The sequence below is a fragment of the Rhinolophus sinicus genome, linkage group LG07, assembly GCF_036562045.2.
Source record: "Rhinolophus sinicus isolate RSC01 linkage group LG07, ASM3656204v1, whole genome shotgun sequence".
Taxonomy (NCBI): Eukaryota; Metazoa; Chordata; class Mammalia; order Chiroptera; family Rhinolophidae; genus Rhinolophus; species Rhinolophus sinicus.
In genome coordinates, this window is record NC_133757.1 from 38,954,548 (window position 1) to 38,966,863 (window position 12,316).

At 36.2% G+C, this 12,316-nt stretch overlaps 1 protein-coding gene across 3 annotated transcripts in view; it reads left to right on the plus strand.

Annotated features, from left to right (window-relative positions):
- The window catches only part of BICC1 (BicC family RNA binding protein 1), a 249,144-nt gene that overhangs the window by 69,936 nt on the left and 166,892 nt on the right, over nt 1-12,316 (plus strand). For all 3 annotated transcript variants that reach the window (XM_019731836.2, XM_019731837.2, XM_019731835.2), the window contains exon 2: nt 5,191-5,237. In XM_019731836.2, coding sequence (XP_019587395.2) covers nt 5,191-5,237 — 47 coding nt within the window. The remainder of the gene's footprint in view (nt 1-5,190; nt 5,238-12,316) is intronic.

Genomic DNA, 12,316 nt, shown 5'->3' on the forward strand with positions numbered 1-12,316 from the left:
AATAACAGTTACATTTATTTTTGCCTGTTTATTTTTTATTTTTTCCCAATAGGCCTACATCATTCTTTTTTGAGGGCAGGTGAATTTGATGTGCTCACAACGGACTCTGGGAAGCAGGTAGTGAGTTTTAGGGAAGATGAAGTCTGAGAATCCTCATACCTACTGTGATATAGAATGTTCAGATGACACTATTTACTACTGAAGTATAAACTTGGAAGTATTCTTCAGTTGGCTAGAATATTGAAATGATTTTAATTGGGAACTGAAGAAACTTTAAAAATAGACTTACTACCTACTCTTTCTTCAATCAATTCTTAGAGGTTTGCATGCCAATCCAGAGTATTAGATATGATTCATGAACAAAAAGTTATCTGGGAGTATATAGAAACTGCATCTTCTACGTCTTTTGCTGATTTCTCTTTCAGTAGAACTGGCCAAATTGTCAGGAACTTTTCTGAAAATAGAAATATACAGAATAAAATATATGGCATAGCTAGTTTAGCATGTGGATTAAATTGATACAATAAGTGAATGTTTCAAATTTTTGGTAAAATATTTTTACAGGAGAATCAGGCTACCTAATGATGACACATTTATCTTTCAGGTGACCTTTAGCTACAGCAGCCTTCTTAGTTACACATGCTTTACAGTTGGGTTGTGTTAAAAAAAAAAAAAAAAAAAAAGCGAGGAATGCCCTGAATCTTTACAGATTTGAAGATTTATTTCTCAATTATTTTTTAATAATTTGAACTTATTTTTCTCGTGCTCAAATTCTACAGGGGTGAAAAAACCCATTGCTTATCAAGGGAATGTTTAAAGGTTTTCTGTACTATGTTTTAAATATGAAATACCCTTGTGTTTTTAGATTGGATCCATAAAGTACAAGATGTTATAAGGCAAAAGCATTTCAGAATGAAAAGGATATTTAAACAAGTTTCCATATGCCCTATGAAGAATTTAAAAACGAGCTTCCCCCCCACCCCCTTTAATTCAGTAATTAACTAGACTTGCCCTGTAGTTTAGGGGACTGTAATAGTTTACACCTGTTTCAACTTTTGCTGTTTTTTTTGGCTGTGGCTTTTGCCATCCCGTATTTCTTGTGAAGCAAAAATATGAAATAAAATATGGCAAAGCACTAGCGAAATTATAATAAACATAAAAAATGAGTTGTTCAGCTTAAAATATGAAATGCTTTACCTGCACAACCCATGAAGCCATGTTTCAGTAGTATTGAAGTAATTTATTCTATGTTATGAACACAAAGACAATTGCTTTCATTGGCAAGAATAATCCAGTGTTTTTACAATCAAATGATTAAATTTTGGAACATCAAGCAAAAGTTATATTACAAAGACAGTTTGAAAAAGGCTGCTAAATCATTATGTGTTCATGTTACTGTGGAATAAAAAAGATGAGGGTGTGTGTATCAGTGTAGAAGAATGCGAAGACTCAATAGAACTGTTATACCACAGAATATAATCAGACTTCAAAGGTCAAGGAATTCCATGACATCAAGAATGGGTTGGCTCATTTCACAGGCAACATTTCCCCCCTCCAACTATAATGAAAAGGAAGCCATTGAGTCAAGATATTATCATACCTCATATTATTTCTTGCAATCCAACTCTCCCTAGAAGCCACCTTTATTCTTCAGGCCTAACAGTAGCTGCCCAGCTCCAGTGTTGGGTTAACAGTGAAATGACGAACTTTTTAGTGTACGATCCAGAATGAGAAAAGCTAAATTAAATTTCTAAGTTTAATTTGGATTGAGTTGTGACTGTGAAAAGATTTTTGGGAATGTTGTCAGTAGAACTGAATTTTAATTTTGGCTTTATCTTACGAGTTGGGTGGCTTTGACTATATGGGCTAAGGTTGTATGTAAATGAGGGCAGGTCCTGTCCTATTCTGATTCACTGGTATAAGACTTAAATATTTGTGGAATGAAAGTGAATTTCTCTTTGTTCTTTTCTGGGTCTGTAAAATAAACATGTTAAATACCTAAATTTATAATGGGAAAGAAATATTCTGCAAGCACCCTCCTCACATCTTTTACTTCTTCAGGGGAATTTATATTTTGATAACTGAGGATTTTAGAGCAAGTTTGAGAATTGAGCTCTCAAATTTGATCACAGATGGATGGATCCCTGTTTGTGGGGAGAGAGAATACTTGTGAAATGTCACTTTCCCTTGATTAGCTCCTATGGCTTTGACTGCTTTGCTTGGGTGTGGCCATTAAAAGTCCTGCAGCAGACTCAGCAGCCTGGGAATTAGATAAGGACACTCCCTGCAAAGTGTCAGTGACCGGGACTAACCATGGTTTGCACCTAAGGCAAAGATCTAACCAAGAATCTAACCAGAGCCTTTTACGAGGGTGCTTGTGGGCTTGGGAAATGGATACTTCTCAGGATTTAGGGGAGAATCAGGCTCAAATTTGGAGGTTCTCATAAATAAATGCTCGGAATGAAAAAGAACAAAGATTTCTGTTGCCAAACAGCATGTCATTTCTGGCTCTCTGTGTCCTGTTCCCTCTCAAATCATAAGGTTGCTAAAAGATGCAGGTTTCTGGTTGAATTTTAGAGTTTTTCTGGAATATAGTTAATTATGGTTTGGGCCTAACTAAGGAAATTCCCGCCTTTTTACTCATCCAGGCATTGAAAGGCCATTGTATGAAGCCTGTTTAGACTTGGAATGAAGGGGCATTTCAAGATTGTGACATAATGAGTTTGTCATGAGCACAATAAGTGTCCTAAAGGAAGTTTCTGTAATAAATTGTAGCTGTATCATGAGATTTAAACTGATGAATTCTGAGTTGTGTAGGCATTCCCTGTGGTTGAAAGGGGGTGATTATCTGCCTTGCTTGATAGACCTTTGCAAATATCTTTGATTTTTAAGATTTCAAAGAAGAATTTCCTTGACGTCTCTAGAATTTTAAAAAATCTTCATGTTTTTGTATGCAGTTTTCATTGCCAAGCAATTGTGTTATAGATTAGGACCCTTTTAAACTAATATTAGCTTTAGAGGTAAAGACAGCCCAAGAAATGGCTCAGTTGAAGTCTCTCCAAGGCACTTGTTATTAGGTTTGTGTCGTTAGGTTTGGGCACGGTCTTTTTATCTTACCTAGGTGGCCCCTTTAGCTAAGATCAACCACATTTGCCAGTTTATTTGAAAGAGTGGGCTTTTGCTTTTGTTTAAATTTGCTTTTTATGTTTGTTTTTTTTTTAAAAGCTTTAATACTGATATATTTCCAAGATTGAGAGTGAAAATAGTAATTTGTAGAGTTAACTGCGAATAATCTTTTTATGGACATGTGTGCCTCAAATGCTTACGTCAATGTGTGTACTCAGCTCGTGCTGTTGATGGTGTGGCCTTTGTGCAAAACATAAAGTTCAAATGGTACTGGCGCTAGTTTTCTTCTGCTGCTGTAACAAATTACCCCAAGTACAGTGGCTTACAGCAACACTAATTTATCTTATGGAGGACAATGGGTGTCACTGGGCTATATCAAGGTGTTGGCAGGGCCATGCTCCCTCCAGAAGCTCTAGAAGATAACCCATTTCCTTGCTTTGTTTCAGCTTCTAGAGGTCTTCTACATTCCTTGACTTGTGGCCCCTTCCTCCATCTTCAAAGCCAGCAGTGTAGCATTTCTGTATCTTTCTCCTCTCCGAACCTCTCCGTATGCCGTCACATGCCCTTCTCTCTCTCTCTGTTTTTATGGTCACGCCACTTTCTGTGACTCTGACCTTCCTGCTGCTTCCTTCCTATAAGGACCCATTGTGATTGCATGGGGCCCCCCTGGATAATTCAGGATAATCTTCCCATCCCAAGACCCTTAATTTAATCACATCTGCAAAATCTCTTTTGCCATGTAAGGTAACAGATTGATAAATTCCAGGGATTAGGATGTGAACACCTTGGGGAGGCTGTTATAATATTTAGCCTACCACACATCAGAATACAGTTGTTGTTTTGTTTTTTTTTAAATTTCTTTTAGTTACTGTTTTCCTACATTTCCTCCAATTGTCCGTGGTAATTACAGAAACATGTACTCTGTGCTCTCTTTTTTTGGATGGAAACATGTTGATAAAAAAAATACACATTTTTACAAAATTGCAGAAGGTGTCTTATATTTATGAAATTAAAGTTGGTGAAAAAAATAATTCATCATACTTGTTATTTTTTTGAGGGCAGAGAGAATTTCTTTGAGTTTTGAATCCTTCACATAACAGATGATCTGCCATACTTTTTGGGTCTTTAATCATTTAAACAAATTCCAGGAGTTCTGGCTCCAGCTCCTTGCTTTGTACTGGTGAGAGGTGGTTTCTCCAGTTAACCACTGTTCCACTCTACATTTGAATCTGAGACCCGTTTGGTATTTGCCCTCCAACAGATGAAATTTGAGGCTATTTCAAGCAAGATTCTATTGGCTCTTTCTCCCCTCTCTCCCTTTAGTCAAATTTCCCACCTCTCCCCACAGATTTAAAAAAAAAAAAAATAAGTTCACAGGTTTATAAAAATTTTGAACATAGAGAACTGGGTTTGCTCTGTATTTATAGGCTACCGTGTAGATATAAATATAATTGTTCAATTATAGTGACCTTTTAATTAATTGCACATGAAGTTTTATTGTTGTCTGTGACATTACCAGTACTATTTAATTCTCATGTAGTTTTTTTCTCTTCATAAGCCAATGAAGGAGTGAATTAAAGTAGCCTATGATGCCAGCAGAAATCCAAGTAGATTATATAGTCATCGCAGAACCTCAAACTGACAAAACTCAGCAGGCCATGTTCCATGAGCCCCCAGTTGAAAAGGCAACCTCCTGCCTGGGATTGATTACACATAGGAAGTGCTTAGAGCACTACAGCTAATTTTACTGGTCGTGGCATTTGTTCATATAGTTCCTTAACTGTGAAAGGACGAGATTACTTCCATCTATGTGTGCAAATAGAGATTTGTGAGACTTCCAGACAGAAAAAGGAGTGTGAAATTATCTAAAGATGTATAATTGATTGGATTAGTGTTTTATTATCAATTTTGCATCACAGACAAGGCCTATTAGCAGGCACTGTGCTTTGGGGGAACAAGAGTAACATCTTGTTTACCTTTCTATTCTCGTACCTGATACATGAAAATTTTTGAATACATAGGTTGAAAAGAAACTATTTTAAACGTATACATTTTTATTTACAGCTGCTGCTGAAGGAAAAGGCAAAAGTGGGGAAGACTTTTTTCAAAAGGTAAGTTGCTTTTTACTCCTGCTTTGGTGATAATTAAGGAGAAATACAGCTGTCTCAGTAGCTACAGTAGAAGCCCCTGAAAGCTCCCCTTCCACGTGGAAGAGAATAGGTTTTTGATAAGACAGCTTGAGATGCTCAGAACAAGGAAAGGGTGGTATCCTGTTTGGCATGTAACCATTCTAAGAAGGTTCTTTCTGGGCCAATCTAATGAAGGTTTTGCTTGGAGGTAAGGAAGCAAGGAGGGCTACTCTGATTATCTTCTTTTACTGCTGCCCTCTATTTCCTTCTTCCCCAAACACACACCTGACCTGGGAGGTAGAGAGGAATCCCTCACAGCTTTCCTCATTTCCGGTAAGCATGACTGTGGGCGGGATAATATAATCAACCAAAGATGTACCTTTAGACTTACTTGCTCACAGTTGGTGACAATGTCCGTTCTGTCCCTGGCTGTCCTCTGAGAGGTCTGACCTTCAGTGAAGCCAGTCTGACTAGTCATTTATAGCAAAGGGAAATAGGAGTGGAGCTGATTAAAAAATGAACATGAGAAATGATGAAGAGCAGTTGATTAAATCTAGTCAGCTGTATTTCTTAAATTAAGTATAAGGGAAAATGCCTATCCTTTCAAAGAAATTGATTTAAGTTCATGTTCTTCTCTCTTTTGTTCATTTGGAATTATTGTATTTGTGTCTTTGTTGGGATCCAGAAAGCATGTGTGTAGGAACAAATATATGGGTGTCTTAGGGGAAGGGAAGAGTGAAAATAAAGCAGCAACTATGGATGATTATTGGATGATTGTTAATATTGCTGTGGAGGGTCACCAAGCCTTTGAAAAACACTTATGTGTAACCAGATGTGGCCTTTACAGGCCTCTGTGAGATTTTTTTTTTTTTTTTTTTGGTGGGAGCCAACTTCATCATTCATCTGCACTCTCTGCCAAATGTATTAAAAGCAAATATTTTCAGAGCTGATACTTATATCGCCATTTCTTCATTCTGAAAATATTTATTTACCACCTGCTGTGTGCTACACACTAGAGAGACCAAAATGATCAAGGCATCATCTCTGCCCTAAAGGAATTAATCTGGTGTCTTGTGATATAGTCACAGAAATAGCAGGAGAGCCTGGGGCCATAGAGGATTAAGCACTTGGCTGGGACTTGAGGAGATGGGAAAGGACTTCGTGAGATCTTCAGAAGAGAAGGAGTTAGCCATGCAAAGAGCTAGGCTTGGGTGAGTTGGAAGGCTGTCTAGGCATGGACACAGACTATAAGAAGGCTCAGAGGTGGAAGAATTTATGTGGCATTCACACTTCAAACATTTGGCTGGCATGCTGCACAGAGGAGGGGTTCATAGTGCAAGATGAGATACAGTATGCTATATGATGAAGTGTCTTCTTTGAATGGGTGTGGGGTGGGGGCTTTTCTAAAGGGATTTAAATTTAAAAATGCTGTGCCGGCCAAACAGCATGTGCCAGACCACAGCTTCCCGTTTCTACTTTAGGGTCATGCTGTTGAAATTTATGTACTATGCCTGAAGCTCTTTGCTTGGCAATATCTGACATTGGTTAATATCCAACTTGTCCTTAATACTTGGGCATTTCAGAATGCCCTGCCGTTAGCTGGGGCAGGGTTGCCACACGGGGAAGGAAAGAGAAGGCAAAGAGCAGAAATCTCAGATTTGCTTCAGGTTGGCTTTGATGGGACAAATAGATGCTAGCTGTGGGAGAATTTTTTTCAAAATTTTATTGTTCTTCTTTAACTTGCAGATAGATTTAAAAAGCAGACTGTTCAGCTTTGTATGACTCAGACATTTTAAAAGCTGAATCAAAACACAGTGTATGTGGTCATAAAGGACCTTCATTCTTAGAAGATTTGCTAATATTTATCACTCTTTGTGGAGCCATATATACATTCCAGCAGTTTAAATGGAAACACATGTTTGAATCCAGGAACATGTGTGCGTCCCACAAACTATGAGTTGGAAATGTAGAATCTATTATTGATTACAGGTTAATGAGGTTTCTGAATAACTAAATCGTTTTTATCTCCTCATTTTCTTCTTTAGTTCATTAGAAAGTGTCTTCCCGATAGACAAGTGTCCATATAGGATTTGGATACTTACCCTGGAAAATAACCTGTAACTTAATAAAAGGCACACATCCCAAATTCCAGAAGAGTAATTTTCAGTATTTTGACCAGACAGAAGTAGACATTATGGTTCATCTACAGTAGAATGAAGTAATGGAGAAGTATTGAAATTGTCCTCTGGGAACTTTGTTCTAGTCACATGTATTCCAATTTCACATAATGACATTTTGGGAAATAAGAACAAGAAACAGTCCACATTGGTGGTCATTAGCATCTTTGAATAAATACTTTTCTTCTCCCAGAGTAATGCTAATATACAAAGGCTCTATATGCTTATTAGAATGTGTTTTGGTTTTGACTCTAGGTGTGTATCACAAACTAAAATTAGAACCACTTGAGCTGAGTTTGAAATTTGACTACGCTATTATTTTAAAAAACATCTAAGCCTAGAAGGATACCTTCCTAGCTTCATACTGGCTCTCCCTAAGGAGGGGATTAGAGGAGTGTGAGACTTTTCGTACGTTACTTTTTTTTGTACCATTAAAATATATGTAAAATCATACCAATATGATTAACCTCAGTTAAAGTAATTATTCTCATTAAAAAAATTTGAAATTGAAAAAAAAAGAAAGTAAATTTAAAAATATCTTTAAGAATAAGAATTGGTAGATTTCCAGAAAGGTTTTAAATTGTAGTTTAACAACTGCTAAGATCACCAAATATATTGTCTCAAATTTGAAGCTGTAATAATATCATTCAGTTTATGATATGTACACATAAACATCTCCCATAGAGACGCAGTTATTTTTTTCTTTCAGAGATCTACCTGATTTTCTATACACTGCTTTAGTGCATGTGTTTGAAACATTTAATTTCCCCTGACACTCAATTAGGGCAAAAGGCTAACCTATAATAACAGAGAAACCCAATATTATAGTGGCTTAAGGAATAGAGTTACCTATTTTACTTTTGTGTAACATTCTAAGGAGAGTATTCCTGCTTGGTGGGTGGCATTGTTCCATGCTGTCGGTAAGAGACCCAGATTCCTTTTAAGTAGCTCTGCTTTTCCAAGGCATGAACCTCATCTATGTGGTTGAAGGTGGTCACCACCATGTCCAAAATATGAGCTGGTGAAAAAGGAAGAGAGTATGGAGGAAGCGTGCCAGGATCTTAAGGCCCAGGCCGGTATGGCATATGTCACTTCTCACATCCCTTGGAGAAAACTTATTTATGTGGTCTCTGTAACTGCAGTAATGGGGGTTGGAGAAGAGGAGGAACATATAGAGGAAGTACTGATTTTGCCAGCACTGTCTAGTAAAAAAGACAGATTTATGGGGAAAAATGTATGTGGTCAAAGTAATGTTTTGATGGGCTATGTTTTGAAACCGTTTGTGTTACTTTGTTAGGGCTACTGTACAAATGATCAACAAACTGGGTGCCTTAAACAACAAAAATTGGTTGTCTCACAGTTTTGGAAGCTAGAAGTCCAAGATCAGGTCATTGACAGGGTTAGAGAGAGTATGTTCCAGAGCCTTTCTCCTAGCTTCTGGAGGTTTGCTGGCCATGTTTGGTGTTCCTTGGCCTGTAGAAGTGTCATCCTGATCTTTGCCTTCAGATGGAGTTCTCCCTGTGTGTGTCTCTCTCTGTCCAAATTTCCTTTGTTATAAGGACAGCAGTCATATTGGATGAGGGCTTACCCTAACACGCACATCTTACTAATTACATCTGCGATGACCTATTTCCAAATAGGTCACATTCTGAGGTCCTGAGGTTAGGATTTCCACATATAAATTTGGGAAATACAGTTCAACCTATAACACCTTTTAATGGAAGAAATGATTCTATAGAAAAATTTACTACCATGTTTTCCTGAAAATGAGACCTAGCCGGACCTATACCTTACTATAAGACCAGGTATAATGTAATTACAATATAATATAATATAGTATAATATAATATAATATAATACAACTATAACTATAATACAATTGTAATATAATATAATTATAATATAATATAATACCAGGTCTTATATTAATTTTAGCTCCAAAAGATGCATTAGAGATGATTGATTGTCCGGCTAGGTCTTAATTTCAGGGAAACATGGTATAACCAGAAAAATTTGCTAAAACTGAATGTTATTTATTACATTTTTAATGCTCAATTTGATTTGTAGATTTTTAACTGCTTAGTCATTTATATAAAATCTATTTTTTTTTTTTACAAGTCATTTCTAAATTGTTTAGAACAAATACATAATTGATATGCAGGAAAGTGAAAAAAATCTGATTTGTTATCCTGCCTTGGAAAGACAGCTACTGTTTATATACCTTTAGTTCTTTTTTCAGTATATGTTAAAAATACACATAAAGTTTTTGAATATTCTTTTATTAGCTGATGGGACTACAAATTAGACCATTTGCATTGGCTACATCCCAAATGTTTTTATGTGCTAAAACTTTGCAAGTTCCCCAGTAATTGTATTTTTTATCCTTTGGTTCTAACTATGGTGACAAAAGGAAGAAATGGATACAACTTTATCAATATTCTCCCTAGTTCTTTGTCCACCATGGCAACTTTAATTGAAACACATGGAAATGATCTGCTTGGAGTTTTACAGTTCTTTGGGCAGTTGTTCATGGCTTACTCACTGTCTGTCCTGTTTCCTTTTAATCAGTTCTTTTTTTTCCTTGTGAAATGACTATGGCCAGATCTTGGAGGGGAAAATGTGTTGCAGTGTTTTAGGTGGGGATGGGTATAGTGATTGTATTACAGATGTGACTCATCAAAGCAAAAATGCTTTAGGAATCTTAACTCCCAATGGCTGAAGAAAAGCAAAATCTAGTCAGCATCATAATTGATGAAAGCCAAGTTTTCTATTGCATTGGGTTCTATACATTCTTTCTTCACAAAGTACACAGCGCATATTTTAAATGTAGGGATATTTTATAGTTTTAAAATTAAATGTCAGTTTGGAACACTGACCTTTAAACTATGGCTTTCACAAGGGCTAACAGTAAGACTGATAAAAATAAGATACTGTTTGGTGGTGTATGTGGTATATTTTTATTATCTTCAAACTCCTCATTCTTTGGCAAACAAATTACTTCTGTCACTTTGAGACTGGAAAGTAGCAAGTATTGTCTTCTGGGGAAAATGGCTGGGAGGAATATTTGGCTCCTTCTACCTCAAAATGAATGCATTAAGTGGTCTTAGATGGGGACTGCTTGAATCTTTCTAATGCAGGGGAAGGCAGAAATCTTGAAATAAAATTGCTTCTACTTTCTCCAGTAGCCATTATTTTGTATATGTTGAATAGATCATATTTTGATAATAGAAATAAGTTTTGACTTAGTTATTTAAAAATGAATTCAATTAACTCTAGCCCATGATATAGTTTCTCTAATACTGAGTCTTTTTGCATAAACATTTTAAGCTAAATTTGATTTCAATAAAATTAAGATATTTTAAGGTTTTAATGTTAGTATTTGTTTCCATAATGAGTATATCCACATGACTGACAATTCAAATGTTACACATGGGGATCTGTACAGTGAAGTGTATTTGATGTCATGGTTCAGAAGATGCACTGAGAAGGCTGTGCAGAATTACAGTGTTGGTTCCAAACTTAAGCAAAGATTATCACTGGTGGATGTCATCACTAATGGGCAGTTAGGCCTTGAAGCTGACGTTCAGGAACACTGAGTTCTTATTCCCTTATGTTTCTGAGAATAAGTTTCAGTGAGACAATCTGTGATCATCACTCTGCTACTGACTGAATTGGGATAATTGAACATGCATAACACTTAGAAGAAAGTCCCCCAAAATGGGTTGTCTGGTCATCTTTTAGAAAGGTAAGAATGAATCCTATTTTTATATCTTATAATTTGCTCCATCATCTATCAAGAGTCTAGCAAATAAGGCTTAGTGAGAGGATTAAGAAAAAGACTAAGTGATTTGCTCATCATCCGTTCTTTAGTCTTCTAAGTTCTGTCTTTGTGTTCATTTGAACATGAGAAGAAGCCTGGGTGTCAGACCATATTCTCAAGCATGTAGTACAGTAACCTGTAGAGTTTGATCATAATGTTATATACTCGGCTTTTATCTTGGCAGTCATTTCACACCAGTGCTTTGTGGAAACCACATTTGCTGTTTTATTCTTCTTTCTGCAACCATGGAAGTAGGAGATGGCATTGAGTTTCCTTTAAAAAGTGTGTTTGATGGTAGTGAATATATCCTAATTGCTACTACAATTTTTAAAAGTGAACAATCATTTAAAATCAATATCCGGTGCAAGTTTAGTTGTTCATGGTTAAAATGTTCATCTTTCTTCTTGAAACCAAACTCAAAGCATTGGATTATGGGAAAATCAAATGGAATTCATGGAAATAGATCTTTGATGAAGGGTTGCAAGGCAGGATTGTGAATTAAATAATGACATGGAGTGTACCTGGGACAGAAGGCCCATGGGAAGGTCCGGTTAAATAATTTATTGGTCTTAGTTTTAAAAGGCTTGTTTGTTGTTTTGTAAAATGCTCTCCCTGAATGGGTTAAATTCCTTAGTTTCTGTAGTTGTTGGGATATGTCTTAATTGAACAATATTGAGATGCAAACTTCCTTATTCATGGTTGACAGGAAGATTTCAGAACAATTTTCACATTACACAGATAAACCCAAATTACACTGATAAACTGATAATATGCAAATTTAAACATTTCTATGTGGATCAGAAGCAAGTTTTTAAGGTAGATTAACTATTTTTGAGGAAGGATAAAGTTTGATGATTAGTTCCAATCACAGGAACTGTGCTTGCTTTGGTAGTCTATTGGTGTATACTTAAGTACGTCCTTCGATTGTCATGTGATTCAAATTGTTTTTATGTATAAGGAGGCATAAGACAAATTTAGTCTTGTAGATACATAGAACATTAACAGAGATGTGTCTGAAGATCACTGTATAAGGACAGTCATTGGAATATTTGTAATTTAAATGC